At 40.8% G+C, this 22,229-nt stretch overlaps 1 protein-coding gene across 12 annotated transcripts in view; it reads right to left on the reverse strand.

The window, feature by feature from the left end:
- The window catches only part of LOC147031969 (uncharacterized), a 500,872-nt gene that overhangs the window by 108,536 nt on the left and 370,107 nt on the right, over positions 1-22,229 (reverse strand). For 11 of the 12 annotated variants that reach the window (XM_085853550.1, XM_085853555.1, XM_085853597.1 and 8 more), the window contains one exon: positions 11,161-11,224. In XM_085853550.1, coding sequence (XP_085709676.1) covers positions 11,161-11,224 — 64 coding nt within the window. Of the gene's footprint in view, positions 1-11,160; positions 11,225-20,754; positions 21,136-22,229 lie in introns of those variants that run through there. The other variant, XM_085853622.1, reaches the window with a different exon arrangement.

Below are 22,229 nucleotides of genomic sequence, written 5' to 3' on the forward strand. Positions count from 1 at the left end.
AGGGATGTCACAACAGAGAGTGAAGTCATCAGCAGAGAAAAAGAGGATTTTCCAGAGAGTCAGTGAGATCACTGATGAAGATTAGGAATAATATGGGCCAAGAACACTGCATTGGAGTACTCCAACCTTGACAGGGAGAGGAGATTTAAGGGTTCCATACTGCAATAAAAAATGAGCAATCAGAGATTGCAGACCTTCGCCATGACTTCTTTTGAGTGGTGTATTTCTTTCGGTTTTAGGGTAAATCCAATATGGCTGCCAAACCATGTGACCTATATCATCATCTGTGTGAACCTTTTGTTCCTCATGGACAGGCAGTTATACGTGTAAAGTTTCGCCTCGATCTGTTCAGCCACTTCAGAGAAGAAGATTTTTGAAGGTTTAAAAAAAAAAAATGGCTGTCAAATCACGTGACCAATGACGGCATTAATTTTTTTTTTCTGTGGACCATTTTATCCTTAGATGTCCCTCAAAAAATTTCATACTGATCGGATGTGGCATTCTACATATACAATTATGACATCATAACGAGGGCACCTATGACGTCATTTAAAAAAAAAATCACACTCATTCCCCATGAAGAGTACTTGCTATGTGCGAAGTTTCTATTTTTTTCCTTGGTGTGGTTTCAGAGATACAGAGGTCCAAAGTTTTTCAGTTTTCCAAATATGGCTGCCACACCACATGACCCATGGTATCATAATTATCATTAAAACCTTCCACACGAGTAGTCACACCAATCGTGAAAATTTCATCTCAATCTGACAAGCGGTTGCAGAGAAAAACACGAAAGTTCTGTGCGGAAAAACAAAGAAACATAGACAGACAAACGGACCCAAATGCAATGCCCTCTCCTCTGGCGAGGATAAATAAATCCGATCATTCTCTTTGAACATTGCCTGTCTATCATGAACATCGGCACTTTACAGTGCCAATGTTAACGATAGGAAGGATTCTGTTCAACAGCTCATGTCTGGTTTATCGGCAGCGGCCTGGATTGAGAGATCTGTCAGGTTGAAATGGAGGCCCCGGATATTTGAGGTCCACACGGTTATGGATAGGGGGAGTGGAGCTGCTGATAGGACGTAGGGATGTGGAAAGGAACAAGGAGAGGGTGGGTGGGGGAAAGCCGGGGGGTGTGGGGAGGGGGTGACGCCAGGAGGGGCAGGGGCAAAGCTGGAAGGGGGAGCAGCAGGGAAGGGGGGAAGCTGAGAAGGGGCAGAACAAGGTGGAAACTACCTTGTTTTGCCCCTCCTGGACTCATTTGTCCCATTGGTGTGGCATGGTCTTAATGCCAGAAGCACAGAAATCTTTAGGATAGGTATGCAGACATTTCAGGATATCTTTCCTCTTCACATTGAAATAATACCACCCAAATGCTCCTTGACCAGATTCAGTGGCATTGTGGTTAGAGTGTCCACTCTGAGTCTGGTTGATCAGTGATTGGATTCTGACCATGGCAGACTTCCACCAAAGTGTTTAACAAATGGTGTTTGCTGCCTCCTCACTTGATGCATTTGGAGAATAGAGCACGGATAAACCCCATGGATTCACATGCCACTGAATTTGCTGCTTCCCAAAGAGTCAGTGAGATATAAGCAATGGGGGAGATGGGAATTTCTCTTTGTTCTAGTGACTGCGGAGAGAACAGCGACATCACAAGATGGAGTCACCGGCATCCAGAGTGTTCCGCTAAGTTACTTCTCCTAAGTTCAATGTCTGTACTCTATTTCAAAAATAAAGTCCTGTGTTGTCTGGTGTCTCTGTCTGCCTGTGCGTGATTTGTGTGCGAGATCTCTTCCATGAGCCTTAGACCCTGTAGAAAAAGAAGGAAGTAAATTACACAGTGGTCCTGCATATATGTGGATGATAGGAGGTATGGTTAATCACTTGTGGTCCCAATTGCCTTATGTTCGAACAAGAGTTCTTTTGGGACCCTTCTGGCACTTTCTTTATTGACTTGAATGTGCAGATAAATGATGGTTTCCACATTTACAATACATACTGACACAGTTATGTTACAATAACATGCACAATGAATACAGTGATTGCCAAACAATCATAATAATTCAACATGGCTAATGTTTGTGGTAGTCACAAACATTGCAGGTTGGAGATGAACAAGTTCATCAGCAATGAGTAATTCACAACTATTTTCAAACTCTTGCCCCACTTTAACACACTTATGTATGGAAGACAAGTTCTGTATTCGGTGAATTGCACAAATAATCAGTAAGTTTCATCTAGTTTCACAATTTCTGTTCACCAGATCCTCCATTGAACAACAATGTCAACCAACACATTGTACAACATTCACAGGTCTAGGAAATACCAACAAATGCTGAACTCAGTTGTGACGTCACTTCACACAGGAGTTGACAGATGCTGCCATTTACCATTCCACAAAGTTTCAGCGGTCTGTCATCCTTTTATAATGATCTATAGACTACAGCACACAAAGCGCATTGTAGTTTCGAACCAGCTGTATACGTAAACTAGCAAACAATAATGAAAAAGCCCAGTGATTACTACAAAGATTCCCTCCAAATAATACCAGTACTATAACTAGAGAGGTTGTGCTGGAGAGAGAGAAAGATAGCGAGAGAGAGAGCGAGAGAGCGAGAGCGAGAGAGAGAGAATGAGTTCCTTTACAAGGAACTTCAATGCAGGAGGCTGTTTGGCACAATAAGCCTGTGCAATGGTTGCCAATCTATGGTTGTTTGTGCTCTATCCTTTTTAAATGCTGAGCTTCAAGCAAGGAAGCAGCACGTACCTTTTTCTAAGTCTTTGGTATGACCTGGGCAGGGTTTGAAGCACCACTCTTCCCAGACTCAAAGCAGACGCTCCAACCATTACACCACAAAGGATTATGAAAGTGTGGATTGTGTGGGTTCATTGAGAACGAGGACCCTTCTCTTGTTATAACTTCACATTCTCCATTTTTTTTTCTTGCTACTATAGAGCTCTGCAAAGCTCACTCTGGCAAACCATCAAATGCAAAATCAATATTCTCGCTGGAACCTGAGTCCTAGCCAAAACTGCTTTAAATGGAATCTGTGGCCAACTTCGCACACTTTAAGCATACAAATTCATCCAGTTACTTTTTTGGGATTATTCATTTACTGACCTTAGCCCCATATATATATATATATATATATATATATATATATATATATATATATATATATATATATATATATTTCTATACACACATATACACAAGAGCATTTAGCTTGCGTGAGTTTGAAGGGAACAGGACTAGCCTGCAGGCTTGAATAGATGCCATGGCTCTTATATATTGAATTTAGGGATTTGGTAAAGAACAGAACGTATAGTATAAATAGTGGTGTTTTAAAAAAAAAAAGAAGTGGATTCAGCAAAGTATAGACATGTAATAACTCTCCAATTGCAGTTGTGGAATGGAAGGCAGGAGAACATGCTCTACAAAATTCCATCCAACCCTCAAACAGAAATGCTCTCACAAATGAAGTGATTTGAAAATGCACTGTTTGTTCTATATACTCACTTCATTAACCATCAACAAATCTGGGTCAACTGAGTTGATGATTTGTTGATGGTCATAATAATTATGCGTTTTGAAAAATAGATGGAATAACAACCTTCGTCAAGTGTCGTCTATGAGCAATGCGCACTACCACTGCTACTGCTACCATTATTTTTTTACAGCCCCAATTATTCCCACCTTCTTGTGGGTTCGGCCGGGAAACCGTTTTGGTCGAAGACTTTCACGAACTGGTAAGCGACGCCTGACGTTCGACTGAAAATGGCAGGAATTTTTAATTTGGCCAATGTGCCAGGGATAACTTGCCTGTTCTTCTCAAAGGGCCATGAGATCTTTCGTATCCAGCAATGACCAGTGCTGTCGGATGGGTCTTCCATTTTAATGGCCATCCGATTGAGGACACGCATTGATGATGCGTATTCCCCACTTATGAAACTTATGATTCCCCACGTTGATTCCCCACTTATGAAACACCAAGATAGCAGTTAATAGCTGGGTCAAAATTCCAACTCAGATTGGACAACTCAAAGACGAGTTTGCATAACTTTATAAGCTCTCCTGTCAGCTCCTGTGAGAGTCATAATAATTATGTTTATTGAAAGACAAATGGAATAAAAGCCTTTTTGAAGGATGATGTATTTTAAACAGAGATAAAGAGTTATTAATTCACTGTAAACACCTTGGAAAGAGCAGGGAGGTAAACAAATGGACAGGACAAGAATGGATGGCAAATCTTTGACTTTAAAAGTTCTTCTTCTTTTATTTTATTTTTAAATTAATTTTTTTTTTCGACTTTAGAGAGAATCTGAACAAATATATTCAGGGGAAAATGCTAGAAGCATATCTCATTTAAAAAGTAAGTTTGTGTGTAAAGGTTTGCATCGTAGACTATAGTTTGAAAAAAGAACTGCATTACCAAATATAAGATTGCAATTTCACTGAAGTTTCAACATAATTCTCTCAATATTTCTCCAATATATTTAAAAGGGAATCAAAACGAAAATTAAAATAATTTTTTTGAAAAAAACTGAAAATTACTTTTTTGCATCGTGTTTTGGAATAAATAAAAAAGCGGAATCAAAATTTTTGGCAACTCCTTTCTCGTAAAAAAAATTGGCAATAAACTGATGGATTGTTCACCTGAACGTCTAGCCTGGGTTTGAATCCCAAACCAGCTAAAAAATGTCATCCTGGTGTTTCACAAGGCAGGGCGATTCATCAAAGTGTGTGCAGTCCTTTGGATGGACGTTAAACTGAGCGTCCCATCTGCCGGCATTAGTTGGTGGTCCTGCCTCAACTACTGCTGGGAGAGGGATGGCAAACCGCCCAGAATGACCCCAAGCCTGGAAACTGCTTTGGCAGAAGCAACGCTCTGTATCACAGAGTATGGTGATGCAGAGTGTTTCTTCTGCCGAAGTGACGTCATGGAACTTCCTTTGAATTAACACTTCAAGTAAACAATGGTGGCCAGCACTGAAAGAATATGACAACCTCCACTTCAGATTTGGATTCCACAGCCAGTAACGAGTCGAGGTCTGGCACGTAGCAGGATAGCGTAGAGGTATGCACACTTGCATCTGAAATGTCTTGCCTGGGTTTGAATTCTGATACAGCTATAAAATGTCATTTTGGTGTTTGGCATGCAGCAGTCTTGGTGAGTGCAAGATATGGACTTGAGTTGACAATGACAACAATAACAACTGTTTGTTATTTCAGTCAACTTATTCACTTGTTTCTGTTTTGCTAGATATTTAACAAGACAATAAATCACAAATCGAAGTTGGCCTCCAAAGCTAGCCATTGACTGGGCATCCTCCCTTTGTCATGCAAAGTTTTTCCTTGGCACATCTGAACTACTTTTATCTACTTACAAGTCCTTCCTTCCGATACTTTGGGCTGGCACCCCTGCTCAAACCTTGCACTTCTACATGCTATAAAAACCAAGGGCATCAAAATCATTGAAATCTTCCACAATTAATAAGTCTCTGGGCCTTTCACTTTCATATTGCAGACCGGTCACTGGTCTCTGTATTCAACCACTTCCTTTCTGCTCTTGAACTCTCCTCCATTTCCTTCCTCTGTCCCCCACCACTTAGTTTTCTGCAGGGCAACCATGGTGTGTTTGTACCCACTTCTGGTGAAACTCCCAAAATAACTGCTCACCTCCACTCATTCGTTCCTCTTTCTATCTCATGTAAAACCAAATTCTTCAGTCTGTTCAATCCCATTCTTCCCTCCAGACCTTCAATATGGATGTTCATCACCACCTCATGCTACATTTCCCATTTTGCACCAAATGCATCAATTTGCACCCCTTCCATACTCATGATCTTTTCTACCCTCATTAACCCTCCTCAAACACCCCCTTCCTTTCCAGATTATTGAGTTTTCCTCCCTCTCCCTGCCCTTTTTCGTTTTTTTTTTTCCTCATTTCTGTTTCACCCCATTCTGTGTTTGTGCTTAAATCCAGCTTGTCAACCCCTGTATTCTCCTCACCCCCACCTTGATCTCATTCTTCTTCATGCCCATTTTCCTCCTCATACCCAGTCCCTCTACCCTGCTACTGGTGTGCTCCCCCTCACCCCCTTTTCACTATGTTCTCGTTGTTCTGTTATGATGTTATTCTGTTACTGCCATTTCTGTGTTTTAGCTATTCCATGATCCTCGACTTCAAAGAAAAAGCAACAAAACCCTTATCCTTCCTTCAAAAAGTGCGTTGCCCACAACTTTCTGGAGTCCAACAGAATGGTGCATAGGCAGCACACTTTAGACTGTCTAACCTGGGTTTGATTTCCAGTCCAACTACAAACTGTCAGGTTGGTGCTTTGTAGGCAGAGCATTGCATCACAAAATGTGCCATCCCTCGGATCGAGGTCAAGCCTATAGTGTTTTTCTGTTAGCATTAGTTGGTGTACATTGAAGATCCCATGGTGTCTTTCGCGAAGAGTAGTTGGGTTATCTCTGGCACCTTGAACATATTAAAAAAATTCTGGCCCTCACAACGACAGGGAAGGCAAAGGAAAACCATCCATTGCAACCATTGTCATTACACTGCTTTGGCAGCACAAGGACAGCCTCTACATTCTAGAAGAATACACACTCACCTTTGAGCTGTTTTGCCTGAGTTTGAATGTTAGCCCAGATATAAACTGTCTGCCTGGTATTTTGCATGCAGGGTGATGCATTAATGTGTGCACCATTAACCCAGAGGGCACGTCTGCCAACACTGGTCGTTGGTGGTTATATTAACAATCATGGAGTGTCATTCATGAAGAGTAGGCAAGTAATCGCCGGAACCCTGAAAAAATTACAAATTCCTGCACAAGCTGTCTCGCTAACCCGCACTTGGCAAGCATGTCAAGTATGCCAATATCTCCAGTACGAGTTTAGGGAGGCCTTTGTCCTTCAGTGGTCTGAAAGCAGATATATTGGAGGAATATTAAAAACCCTTGGCTTGTTTTGAACGATTGTAAGTATCTTATTTGTAGACCTTTTTGAATGCCACTCATATTGATTGATGAAATATATTTCACAGGCCTCAGTGAGGCTCATTATTTTCTGACTTTATATTGCATGATCATTAAAAACTCGTCTTTGTTTGTATTACTCACGCAACCATCAAAGATGCATGGATGTGGCATGATGCCAAGAAATGTATGGAAAATTGGAAATAATTAATTAATAGATTCATCTTGTCCACTGGGAAAAGCAATAATGGCGGATGGTCTTCACGCTGGGGGGTGTCACGGGTTAGTGGTGACGGAAAAAAGGCAGGTGAGGAAAACGACTTTCGCTTACTACATTTCTCACTATTAAATTAGAGAAGTGGAGAAAAAAAAATAAGAAACATCAGATTTAATTTATGTGATATCAAAATAGAGTTTATGATAAAGATGGGTATAAGTGATTGGGTTACCCTTTCAGCCCCATGAAGGAGAAGCTTTTCTCTTGCTCCATAAAATACTCTTCCATCACATCCAAGGCTTTGGCATTGCCTTCAAAGAAATACCCAAGGTGTTTTTTGGCAATTTTGGAAACAGAAAAGAAGAAAAGAAAAAAAAAAAAAAAGAGGATGGATTTTGATTTTGAAACACATTTCTCTGCTTTTGCAGTTAAAACTAGAGCAAAGTCGATGGCGTACCATCACAAATCCCCACGCTTCACAAATAGAGCAAAGTTAAAAGATGGCAAAAAGTTCCACCAGGAATAACCCAATATCAAATTTTAAGTTAAAAATCTTCTGTTTTGACCCCTGTGACCCCAAGTCCCCACCCCCTGGGGTATGAACCAGGGATCAAATCCCAAAAATCATTACATATTTCATGCATCTCCCAATGTTGATTGCATATACAAAGTTTCATTACAAAATATGTCTATAAATGTGCCTGGAGTTGCATTTTTGGGGATGTAACCTTTTGACCCTACCCCAGGTGGGGGGGAGGCAAAAATGATACTGCTCTCACACTTTCTTGCCATGTGGTGATCATAACTACCAAGTTTGGCAAATTTCTGCACAACCATTTAGAAGGAGATAGTATGATAGATGGATGGACAGACAGACAGACATAACCGATGACAATATCCCGTTTTTATTTTTTTATAATTTTTTTTAAAGTGTGGCATCACAAGGGACCTGCAGGATGAAACATTGTCCTTGATTAATGTCACTTCTTCTTCTTGGCTGCCAGGGAGCTATCATTTTGTTGGGGCATGACTATGCCACTGATGTTGTGCCCCTATACCAGTATACTGGTACTCATTCCACCGACCTCATAAGGATGACAGGCTGAGTCAACCCCACCTTGTGTTAATGCAGCAGCCAATGGGGCTCAAACTCAGGACCCTAAGATCCCAAGCCAGCCACCTTAACCACTAAGCCAACACCAGGCTTAAAATGTGTCACTAATACATTAATATGCTGGGAGTTTGCCACAGTTTTGGAGTTGGAGCTACATGGTACCTTTACAAAAAGAATAGGTCATATTTTGCACATTGGTGACTCCTGCCATCATCATTCACCTGTTCTGACACTACTTTAAACAAATTGGCCGACATATTGGTTTCCGCATTAAGAGGATGATCCTTGGCAAATGTTGAACTTCATCGGCAAAGACATCTTGCAGTGTCATACTAGATCTTGCAATGTCATACAACATGCAGCCTTTGTCATACTAGATCATGGTTTCAGCATGTGTTCATTTTTTATTGTTGCATACAACCTATTTGCAAAGATATCTGAAAAGAAAAATAACCAAATTTGGAGTTTGAATAGTCAATTTAAGTTTTATCCCTGAAAAATATTTCTCAGACTTGGTAACATAATCGAGCATTCGCTCTGAGTCTCAGAGGTCAGCGATTCGAACACTGACCGAGTCATAACAAAGACTAAAATTTATTGTGCTGCTTCCTTGTTTTACACTCAACATTTAAAAGGATAGAGCACAGCTAAACAATCATTTCACAGGATTGATGAGACTAATGGACTCCGACATTGAAATCCTGTGTAATGGAACCCATATTCGACTGTAAAACCCGACATTCACAGGGAATATGTTCTTGAAAAATGACGCGAATCGCAAATGTCGAGGCATTGTTTCCATAGGAAAAAGGGGGTTAGGTTCACAGGGGCTTGTGATTCACAGGGGAAAATTTTGAAAAGCTTAAGAACACGAATGCACATAATTACAGTTTCATTAAAATGCTTATGTTACAGGTTATCTAACTCTTCTGCCATGAGTGCCATGCTATTTTATCAGAAACGACCCATTTGTTTTGCTTCGATCTTGAGTGGTCCCCAGAGCGCGTCATGACCGTTGCCATTTTAACCGCTCGGATATTAAGCTTGAAGGAAAATGCTCTATTTTCTTACGAAGATAGACGCTCAGTTTAAGTTGCATAACTTTAAACATCCTGGCATCATAATCGTTGTATTAGAATTTCATTTAATTTTAGATCTTCCTTACCACGAACCAGCCTCGCTGATCGGCGTGAGATTAATACCATATATTACACTTTAATCATGTGCATGACCAAAGAAATCATGAGACTTAAAACTAAATAATAGATATGGAATTAAATAATCACTCGTGGTTCCCGATCAAAAATATATGATAAAATAATTATGCAAGAGACTAAGCAACCCACCGCTCCATATCATAACCCATCTATAATCTGCCTCCCCTCATGCAGAGGATTGGCGGTCTTCTCTGTGAGCCAGGCATTTTCCTTAAACAAAAAATACCAACAATGTTGGGGGTCCGCACGTGGGTGGGGATGGTTTATGCCCACAAAACCCATGAGTAGCTGGAGCACAGGGCCATGAAAGTAGGAAGAGTACGCACATAAAAACGCGATTAGCTGGGTTTCACAGATTGTGAGATACAGATGAACAAGATCAGGAAGAAAAAGTAAAAATAAACATACAGATAAAGGGGACGATGAAAGTGAGACTAGAACAGATCACAGGTGGATATGGAAAATGATAATGGATGTCAAGTGGTCAATCACGTTCACAGATTGGATGAACACAGGAAGGCAGTTACACAGATGAAAAAATAGGGGGACAAACAGGGGGGAGGTGGGTAGAAGGCTTGAATATGAAGGCATTCAAATTTAAATAGTTATTGTTTCTATAATGCACATTTCATATTCTTAAACCATCTTGACAAGCTTTTGTAACTTGTGAAAGAACTTTAAAATTTTAAATAACTTCTGAGCTATTCCCTAGATTCATGCAAGTGAATGCATCGGTTTCCTTGGACACAGTTCTGGAATAGTACAGTGGCAGAACGAATGAATAAAGTCCGTATAATTTTATAACATGCTATAGTATGAATTTGCCATGATTATAAAATCATGTGCCAGATTATTAAATCAGTGCCACTCATACACAGTGGTTAAGGTCAAAGGTCGAATGCCATCACCAAGAGATCGCTTTCTTTTGCACATTCATCATGTTTCAATTCTCAGTTATAATCCTCAAAATAACGACTATTATCTATCAACCAGTGTTTTTCCACTGTCATTAACGATCAATCAATTCATTATTATACAGAGCTTTTCATTTTGAAACAAAGTCTCAAAATACTTTAAATGATGAAAAAACATCGGAACAACAATATTGATGACATTCCAAGTTCGGTGACGAATGAACTGCACGGAGGTATTCCGAGTCAAAAAAACAACTTCTCGTCAATGTTTCCAACAGAATCCCATTAGGATGACTCATCTTTCGGCCCATTAAGATGAATAGTCTTTGAGTTTAATCTATCTTAAAAGAAAAGCAATTTTTTTTTTATTATTCAAACCACCTTTGGGCTACTATGGCAAAGACATTCCTTTCAAGGAGTGTCCATGTTTACAATGCTTTACAGTATATTAAACTTTGTCTAAAGGAAACTTTACTGTATTTCACAGCACAAGTGTGTTGGTTCATTTTTGAAGGCCTTTTGAAGGTTCAAAGTGTAATTCTTCTGATAAATCAAATATTCTTATACACATATAGTTACAGAATTGTATTTCTAAACCTAATATTTGAGCACCATATTGACATTATTTAAATGTTTATATATTTCCATCATGGTTTAAATGTACATGGTAATTTGGTGCTGCATAGTATTCTGCTCTCAAGTCCTTACCTGCAGTGGTTGCTGGTGGAAGCAGAGTGAAGAGAACACTGGAAGAACTGCCCACTTGGGGAACCTAAGTTATGGAAAGCAAAAATGACAACATTAAACACTCTGTTCAAGAAACTGCACCTGGACTGAACTGCATTCCTTTCAAGATGCAGATATAAGGGGAAACTGAACTCATGTTTCAAAAAAATTACAATCAACAGATGTTTATTATTATTGACTTTTCACTTCACATCATTATATGAAATAACACATCGTTGGGTAATAATTGGCTGGCAGGATAGCTTCGAGTTTTGCACCCTCGGCTCTAAGCTCTAAACTGTCACCCTGGTGTTTCACAGGATAGGTGACGCATCAATGTGTGTGCCATCCATCAGGAGGACGTTAACTCGGAGGACCCATCTGCCAGAACTGGTCGTTGGTGGACGTTAAAAAGATCATGATGTTTTCACGAAGAGTGGGTGAGTTATCACCGGCACCCTGAATAAATTGCAAATTGTTACTCTGACCGCTGGGAAAAGTGATGGGAAACCACCAAGCAAAACGCTTGCTACAAACAAACAAAAAAAAACTACTTCAGCAGCACCAACACTCGATCAAGAGTATGGCACATTGATTATGAGGAAGTATTAGATGCATTATCAATGAATTTCGCAAACTAGATTAGAATGAGACTACATTAGAATGAGAATCGGAGTTTGGGATCATCCAGGAGGTGTGAGAAGTCACTCTCACGTTCTGTCATCCAGTTCTGCATAACAGAATTGATGGTGTTTTTAAAAATGGATTTTTCGCCCTCACAAGGTTCAAAGCCACGAGCGGTAAGGAGCTGATAAGGAAATCTGTAACCTATTCAAGTTATTTTTAAAATGATGTCAGTTTTAGGAAGTTTATAAATAAAAAGCAAGCAATGAGTTCCAAAGAAGAGTTTAAGGGAAGGATCTGGAACAATAACATTTCTTTCTCGTGTGTAGTACGTCAACGATGAAAGAATGAGAGGCAGCAATGAAACGAGCGACACACATAAACCCATGTACTAGATCTAGAAGGACCAAAGCAGATGACCATGAAGGAGCTCTTGCCTGCAAAAGTAGAAGTGCCTGCAAAAGAGACTGAGGGAAGCAACAACCTGACGATGCGAAAGTGCTTCGATAGAGGAGCCCATCTCCTGGTCAATGAGGTTGACAACACCCTTTGCTGATTCTTATCCAACATAGTGGGATGACAAGGAAGAACACCTTCCCAGATCTGGAAGCATTTCTTTCTTCATGGCTGTCTGATGACTTGTACGGATAAAGAATGATATCAGGAGAAAGATACCTCTACACACGGTGAAGACAGACCACATATTTTGAGGCGTTCTAGGCGATGGTGGTGATATGGCTGAGCTTATGACAGATATAAAGACATTGCAGTCTTGAGACAGGCAATTCATCACTGTGAGATATTAATGTGTGCAAAGAGGAAAAGGCCAGAGTTTCAGTTTGAGATGCTGAGACTAACAAATAGATTTATTAGTGTTCAAAGCAACGAGCCAACTTTGTCCCCCAGTGAAGAAGAACCTCAAAAATATTCAAGTCTGATAACAGCTAAAACGTGAGAAGCAACAAGGAAGTGCCATTGTATGCAGTGATGTCGTCATCAGCATAAAGTGGCCATCTGAGATAGGACATGGTCAGGAAAGTTATAAATACAGTTCACAAAGCAAAAAGAATGGATTCGACAACAGAGCCAGTGGAGCACCGGCATCAATGCTATGAATCAGTGACTGCCCTTCATGCTACGAGATGATGTTCAGAAAGATAATATGCAATCAAAGAGTGTACATGACCCCAAAACGTGGCATGTAGGACTCAAGTTTGTGTGGCAGACCTCGATGTAAAACCTTGTCAAATGCCTTCCAGATCCCAAGAGTATTGACCCTGGCACTCTAACTCCTTAATGAAGTGCTCAGTAATAACAGAGAAAATATATCAGGTGTTGAGCAAGAGTGCCGAAAACCATACAGGAAGTCATAGAGAAGAACATTATATTGTAAATACTTCAAGAGTTGTTCGTTGATTATACCTTCAAGCACCTTACTCATTATGGGAAGCTCACAAATAGGACAACAGTTACTGCAGTGAGAACATTTAGCTGTGTTTTTGCATGCAGACACTACTGAAACAAGCTTCCAGCAAGATGGAAACACCGATTTAGACAAGTACATATGGAAAAGTTTTGAGAGGACAGAAGAGATTTCAGGGAAACACTTAAACACAACATCCAGAACAAGAGGGGGAGCACTCAGTAGAGTGCAAAACCTCCGCCGCCAATACTGCGAGGTCACTCAAGTGAACCTGATATCCTATTCATTCAATTTGACGTCAACAGTGCTCACAGAGTTATAGTTTACAACTTTCCCTTTTACATACTCAATTAATTCGTCATAACTAGATTCCTTGAGACAGAAATTGATTTTACGTGGGTATATCCACCTGAAGTTCCAAAATCAGCCGCAATTATAATTTTGGCATGTTTTTTTGTTGGAAATCACGAATAACATGTAGAAATGCAAAAAAAAAAAATCGAAATTTTGTTTAAAAAAATTTGCAAAATTTAATTTTTCCCGAACAATTTTTTTTTGGGGGGGGGGTTGGAAATCACTTAAAATATGTAGAAATGCAAAAAAAAGAAATCAAAATTTTGTTGAAAAAAAAGTTGCACAAAATTTTTTTCTCTAACAATTTTTTTTTTTTGGGGGGCGGGGGGGTTGGAAATCACTTAAAACATGTAGAAATGCAAAAAAAAAATTCAAATATTTTTTCAAATTGGCCGCCGTAGCGGCCATATTGGATTTTGGACCAAGTCCAAAATCTAATGGCATGATCCTTGGACCAGACCTAACCCCCAACCCCCCCCTCCAAGTTTCATCGAAATCCGTCGAGGAGTTTTTCCGTAATACTGTTCACAAACAAACAAACAAACAAACAAACAGAAAGGGGTGAAAACAGTAACCTCCATCCATCTTCGATGGCGGAGGTTAATCATGTATTTTTGTTCAGAAGCACACTTTCAGAATGAAGTTGGTGTGGCATAATGCTTAGGATTTCATGCAAGACCACATGGCTTTGCAAATGGATGAAGGACCAACAGCAATCCTATCTAAACATGGCCTAGATCATGTGTGGCATGACTACCGTTCATGCACAGGAACAGGAAGGCAGGTGCGGTTCAGTGCATCACAGTATCTATGTCTCACCAAATCAGTTATGCGAAAACATGAAGCAAAATTTGTTAGACCAGACAACCTCAGTGTGTTGGTTTAATTCCAAAGTACCGCTGCAGGTGGACTTCCCAACAGGTGACCTGCGATAAAAACTCACTGTTTAACCTCCGCCATCGAAGATCGGAGGTTACTGTTTTCACCCCTTTCTGTTTGTTTGTTTGTTTGTTTGTTTGTTTGTTTGTGAACAGTATTACGGAAAAACTCCTCGACGGATTTCGATGAAACTTGGTGGGGGGATTAGGTATGGTCCAAGGATCATGCCATGAGATTTTGGACTTGATCCAAAATCCAATATGGCCGCTATGGCGGCCATTTTGAAAAAAAATTGAAATTTTTTTTTTTTTTTGCATTTCCACATGTTTTAAGTGATTTCCAACCCCCCCCACCCCAAAAAAAAAATTGTTAGAGAAAAAAAAATTTTGCAACTTTTTTTTCAACAAAATTTCGATTTTTTTTTTTTGCATTTCTACATGTTATAAGTGATTTCCAACAAAAAACATGCCAAGATTATAATTGCGGCTGATTTTGGAACTTCAGGTGGATATAACCACGTAAAATCAATTTCTGTCTCAAGGAATCGAGTTATGACGAATGAATTGAGTATGTAAAAGTTAAAAGTAAAAGGAAAAGTTGCAAACTATAACTCTGTGAGCACTGTTGACATCAAATTGAATGAATAGGATATCAGTTTCACTTGAGTGACCCAGCAGTATTGGCGGCGGAGGTTTTGCACTCAACCGAGTGCTCCCCCTCCAGTTAACTCCTGTTAATATATCAGTGGATCCAGGTGATTTTTGCCTCACTAAAGGGTATATTTAATAAAACTGAAACATATCGAAGATCTCACAACACTTTGTTCATGTTTGTAGACTCAATCAGGACTTGCCTGTGACTAAAGTTGGTCTTTCTGGTGGTGATTATTTTGGCAAAGATTAGAATTTGAAGAACACCTGGGAGGCCGTCTTAATAGACAAGATATTCAATTCAGCTTATGTTTTTGAAGAACGAGCTGTTTAAGTGAGCACTGATGAATAAACATATTGAAGTCGCTGAAGACATACTTTCTCATAATGGTTGTTCAATGGTTCTTGCACAGGTCTATTATCATTATTGATCACATGGCATATCAAAAGATCGTTGACATTTGCATGCATAATAGAATAATGCATGTTGTATTTTTACTCTGATTCTTACTGGCAATCCTTTCGCATGATTGGTAAGTATGAGAATCAAGTGACTTCAGAAGGGATATGATAGTGTGAGCTTAACGACCTAACAAAGAATTGACGAAGCTTTCTTACTGTTACGATGACAAATTGGCAAGGACACTGGACTGGCATCCCAATCCTAACTGAAGCAAATCTGATTTGGACTCTAAGCCAAACTAGTTTAGTACCATATATGTCATTACTGGATTGTCAGTAAAAATCCCAGATGGTCATTAATAGCTTTCAGGGAGGAGGTAATCTGCCTGCCCTGCCCGGTCTAGTCTACGATTACATGAGGTGCCAATCTTTATATTGGGGCGAATACTTAAATACCCTCAAGGCAACTTTGCACAAGCATTAAATGCCGACAACAATCCCTGTACCAACCAAATGGTGCACTATTCACAGGGCCCTTGTGGTGCAGGACAAGTTTGAGGATCATGACAGCCATTGACATCCCACAAGTGCTCGAGATATAAATCTTTTCAATACCCATGAATGAGTTCATTCATTGCTTTAAGACCAGGCCACAGTTTCCTGACTCTGAGACAACTATGGAGATTGAAACCCCTCATTGAAGAAATGCTATCCAGCATCACTTGAGTTCATTTACCATCTCGTTGAATCGGTGAAACATCGTGTGGCTGCCATCTTTCAAGTTAGATTTTCCAACATGCTCTCGAGCCAGTGAACGTGCATAAATTTCATATACAGTATATATATATATATATATATATATATATATATATATATATATATATATATATATATATATATATATATATATATATATATATATATATTGTTGCGGATTCGCGCCCGCCGACGTGCGAACGGCCACGTAACTCGAATCGCGGCACGTCGCCCACCGGACGGACAATCCAGTCGTGACCCTCTCGGACTAACGCCGGGAACCAGTCACGGGTGGACCTTTCGGTCTCACCGCGATCGAGCCAATCAGCCCCCGCGTGGGATAGGGTTGCTCGCCAAATTCGACCTACCTAAGTACCCACGCGGAGGGTAGACCGGGCGATCGCACCTCGCCGCAGGTCGACTTCGGACACGGGCCACTTAAGCGACCCGTTCCGTACTATCGGGATAACCGAGCGGTGTTATTCGTCGACCTCGACGGTTCGATTAATTATCGGGCGTATTCAGCCCACTACCAACCCTTTACGTGAAGCAAGATGAGGATTCAATGAAAGAAATGACGAAGTGAAGCGGGAAACAGTTCAACACAAAGCACATTTATTCGCGACGAACGGAAAGCACACATATTCAATTCCACCAAAAGCACACAGAAAAACACAATGCAATTTACACAAAAAGCAAATGCGACAATGCAGATCTAATACCGATTACACGAGCACACGGCAACACTTATACAATTTTACTTCACAGACGGCGCCGACAACACATACCCAAAACCAAGGAAAGAATACCCTCAAGGATGAGGCGGGCCTGAGGCCGAGACCGGGTCGGGCCTACCCGTCTGGTGATGAGACGCGGAGCGGCGATGGTGCCTCAACTCCGTGGGCCTCGCGGGCAGTGTCTGGTAGGGGGTGGGAAAGGGGCCCCCTTGGTCGCACTATCTCAGCGCGGGGGGAAACAGGAGGGGGTTGCTGATGCTCGGGGTATAGAGGATTTTTATTGTCCCGCGACGAGCGTCTCCACCTCGGCCAGGTCGCGCTGTCGGCCTCCCTGGGGTGCAGCTCCCTGCACGACGCGAGCACCCCCTCGTCTGCCCTCGCCGCCTCTCCACAGCTCCATCCCCTCCGCTCCGACTCCAACGCACACGATGACCAGCTCCTTCTTGCCAACTCCACCGCCCGCGAAGTCTTAACTCTCTGTTCCCTTCTCTTTCTCTACTGACTGGACTGACGAACACGGTCGCTTATATGAGCCCCGTGGCTTCGCCTTCGACCCCCTCCCTTCGAACTTTCACCTCGCTCCCCATTGGCCCGAGAAAAAGTGGGCGTGAATGCTTTTTGATCCATAAATTTGCATATATCGATCGCCCTCCAACGCCCTGGAGGCGGGGCCAAATCGCCCCTCGCTCACCGATTGGACGGCAAAAAGTGGGCGTGTGTCGTTTTTGATCCGTTTTTGAAGCACAAAATCCGTGATTTTGTACACGCCGTTCAGCGCGCGCCCTGCACGAGTCCAACACCGGTACCCACAAGCGGCGCAAGAACGGTGGCGATGCGACGGTTGCGAGGTGTGACGTGAAGGTCGTGGCGGTTGTGGTGAAGCGGCGTTGTGGTTGGTGGTTGATGTTGTGACTGGTGGTGGTAACAATGGCGGTTGGTCCAAAATAAAGATAGTAAAAGAAAAACGGCTATCCTGAAGAGTCGCAGCACGCATAAATGACATGTATTCCCACTAGACAACGGGTTTGGGCCTAACTACACATGTACTTACCGAGATATCTCACCTAAGGGACCTGAATGGTGGTTTGCGAATTTGGTAACCACAACAATATATATATATATATATATATATATATATATATATATATATATATATATATATATATATATATATATATATATATATATATATATATCTATTACTTCCACTTATTGTGGTGGCATGATTTCATGCTTTCAACTGGCTATGATTAACAGTGCATCAACACTGCTACTGAGTATGAGAGCACAAATGATGCAATGCTCCTATTAACAGTTTACTGGTGCTCATTTCGCTGACCTCTGAAGGATGACAGTCTGAGTCAACCCCACCTGGTGTTAATTCATCGGCTGACGGGACTTGAACTCAGGACCCAAAGATCACAAGCCCACCACGCTCACCACTAAGCCAACACCAGGCTATTTTATACACACACACACACACACACACACACACACACACACACACACACACACACACACACACACACACACACACACACACACACACACACACACACACACACACACACACACACACACACGCTGCTTAACGACGGGGATACGTTCTGAGAAATGTGTCATAAAGCGATTTCATCATTGAGAGAACATCATAGAGTGTACTTACACAAACCTAGATGGTATAGCTTACTACACACCTAGGCTATATGGAAAAGCCTATTGCTCCTAGCATATTACTGTACTGAATACTGTCGGCAATTGTAACACAATGGTAAGTATTTCCGTATCAAAACATATCTAAACATAGAAAAGGTAAAAAATGGAACACCAGTTGAGGGCACTTACCATGAATGGAGCTTGTAGGACTGGAAGTTGCTCTGGGTGAGTCAGTGAGTGGTGAGTAAATATGAAGGCCTAGTTCATTACTGTACACTGTCGATTTTATAAACACTGTACACTTAGGCTACACTAAATTTATAAAAACATTTTTCTTTCTTCAATAATAAATTAACCTAAGCTCACTGTAACTTTTTTTCCTTTATAAACTTTTTAATTTTTAAAAACTTTTTGATGAACGCTTAGTGGCCATGATGAACAAAACAACACGAGATTAAATCAAGCACACGGAAAAATGATGCAATCAAGAGACGCGGTCAACACGAGATGAATGAGGCTGCTGCGCAACACGACATACTGTAAACATACTTTACACTAAACTTATTTCTTTATAAGTAGAAAGAGTACTCTAAAATAGCGATAAAAAAAGTACAGCATAGTAAATACATAAACCAGTAGCATAGTTGTTTATTGTCATTATCAAGTATTATGTACTGTACATAATTGTATGTGCCATACTGTACTTTTATACAACTGGCAGCGCAACGACGGCGACGACATCACCAGGCCATAGGAATTTTTCAACTCCATTATAATCTTATGGGACCACCGTCGTATATGCGGTCCGTCGTTGACCGAAACGTCGTTATGCGGCGCATGACTGAACATTATATATATATACACATACACATATATATATATATATATATATATATATATATATATATATATATATATATATATATATATATATATATATATATATATATATATATATATATATATATATATACATACGTATGTTTTGGAACAAGTGTATGTCCAGCCACGAACCCATGTGACCATAGGTCTCTTAATTACGTTCTGTTTGAACGTCAATTGCACCGTGACTCCATCTATTAATTATGTACTAAATGAATGTACCTTGTAAACCTTTCGACCCTTTAGACTGTTGAGACTCCCAAGACCTTTGTAGGTCCTTTAAGACCCTTTAGACAACATTACATATTTATATATTTTCGACCCCTTAGACTCCTATATACCATTCGACCCCTTGAGAACTCTCAGATCCTTATATACATTAACACCCCAAAAACCACTAAGATGCTTAAGATTCCTAAGACCCTAGAGACCCCATTAGAACCTTTAGAAGCCTTAGACCCCCAAGACCCACAAAAGCCTTTCGAACCCTGAAACCCGATAGACCCCATTAAACCCTTTAGAACCCTGAGACCTCTCAAGACCCCATTAGACCCGACGTACACTTGAGAACCCTCAAACCCTTGAGACCCCATAAACTCCCCTTGCCTTTAAGACCCCTTCAAACCTTTAGACACCTCACCCCTAAGTCCTTTTATACCCATTAGACCCCTTTGACCCTTTCATGTGCACAGACCCTTTAGACCTTTACACCCCTTAAGTCCCTTGACACCCTTTACACCCCTTTGACCTTAACACACTTTGGACCACTAACACCCTTCAGACCCTTAAGACATGTTAGACATCTTTGGATCCCTTTAGTCTGCTTGGACCCCTGACAATTTAAAGTTTTCGACGCTTTAGATCACTTAGACCTTTTTACATGTTTAAAGTTTTTTTTACTTTAGACAAGTAAAAAGGTCTGTGGGGTCGAAAGACCCTTCAGACGTTTTTACCTTTTTACACTTTAGATCTCTTCAGATCCTTTAGACATTTACATCCTTTAAAGATTCAACCCTTTAGACACTAACTACAATTGGAACGTAACCTTTCGACCATTTAGAACCTTTTAGATGCACACCACACAAACATCGATAGTCTTCTTTAAAAATACAGACGATACGTTTTTCAGCAAGTAATGTGCAAACTCTACCCATCCAGATAGTGGGTACTCCGCTAGTATTACGAACATGAGTTTAAAATCAAAGCAGTTGGAATATAAAAAGTCCAGAATCAGAACGTACACTGTCAATAATTTATTTAAGAGAGAAAAATCACGATAATGGTTGAAATTTTTTTTTTTTCACAAAAACTCTGAGGATGCAATAAAACAGTAGGCAGAAACAGAGGCCACGATTCGTCTTCCATATGCAACCAGCTGCATCCAGGTGACATTTCGGCGGCAAGATCGATTCTTGGAAACCGTGGATGAAAACATTTGTCATGGTGGAAAAAGAGAGCCTCGGGCATGCAGGCTTTTGTTACCGGCATTCCGAGCAGCGCACCGCACAGAGGGCGCCTTGGATTTGCAGGCAAATGCGTAAAAACGCAAATAACGCGCGACAGGCAAAGCACCGTGTTTGTGCCCGGGGCGAAGCTGCGGGACGGAGGGAAGAGTAATAAAGTTTGTAATAAAAGACTCCCGTGAGAGTTCCACTCTCTTCAAGAGCCCGGCTCCCTGGGTGACGAAGAGCAAGCGACAACCAACGGCCGAAACCTCTCCCTGGGAGTTTCACGGCTGTTGAAAGGAGATGAGGAATGTTTCGTGTATTTACGTGTGTACGCGTATTGTTTTATTCTCTTTTTTCAAAACGCTATTCGAGAAAGGGTCGGGTTGTGAGTCGGTTCGTATCAAGGAGGATGTTAAAGAGGATACAGCCTCAAATTATTGAGACTAATGCAAAAGGAGTCTGAAAAGTCAAAACTTTTCCTGTAGGAGCGATATATAAAGAATTTGCAATTACCAAGGTCCATTCAAAAGGTTCTTCGAATGAGATGTAATAAATAGTCCACGACATACCAACGATTAAAAAAAAAAGTTTTTCAACATACAAGTAGCTGTAAATTGGAAAAAAATATAATATTTACTCACAAATTGTGCACACTTGTATTTCAAAAAAATAAACGCCAGCGTTTCTCGGACAGAATTGTAAGTTTTGTTCCAACCATCGCTCAGTGATTGTGTTCGGTATCAATGTAACCGTTGGAATATGATTTGACCAAAATAAATAATGCCCTGCCTGCTGAGCCACAGACAGTGCATTGTGAAAGAGCATTCTGAAGATGATTGTTAAGACGGCTGTCCCATCTGATAGTACTCGTTGGTGGATGTTAAAGATCCCACAGTGCATTTAAAAACAGAGGAAACCGTGTTGCCAGTATTCTGTCCAAAGTCCGAACTCCTGTCTCCGGTTCTCACCATTACTCTCCCCAGGTTGTCACATTCTCTCTGTGCCATAAGGAGATGGCGAGTGATGCTGGCAGATCAGTCTCATCGTTGGCCACAGCAGGGGGTAGTTCAAATACCTTCAGGCCGAGTGTCCCTACTTCAGCTACAGATTCTCACTCATAAGTCGTTTTCCGATACGCAATGAACGCACTTGCAGTGTTGTCGAAAAAGGAGAGTGAAAGCGTGTGAAAAATCAAAAGGAAAGCAGATCATCAGCGTTTACACACGAGAGAAGATGCATT

The sequence above is a fragment of the Eptatretus burgeri genome, chromosome 2 (genome assembly GCF_056783735.1).
Source record: "Eptatretus burgeri isolate ZD-2024b chromosome 2, Ebu_testis_v1, whole genome shotgun sequence".
NCBI classification, from domain to species: Eukaryota; Metazoa; Chordata; class Myxini; order Myxiniformes; family Myxinidae; genus Eptatretus; species Eptatretus burgeri.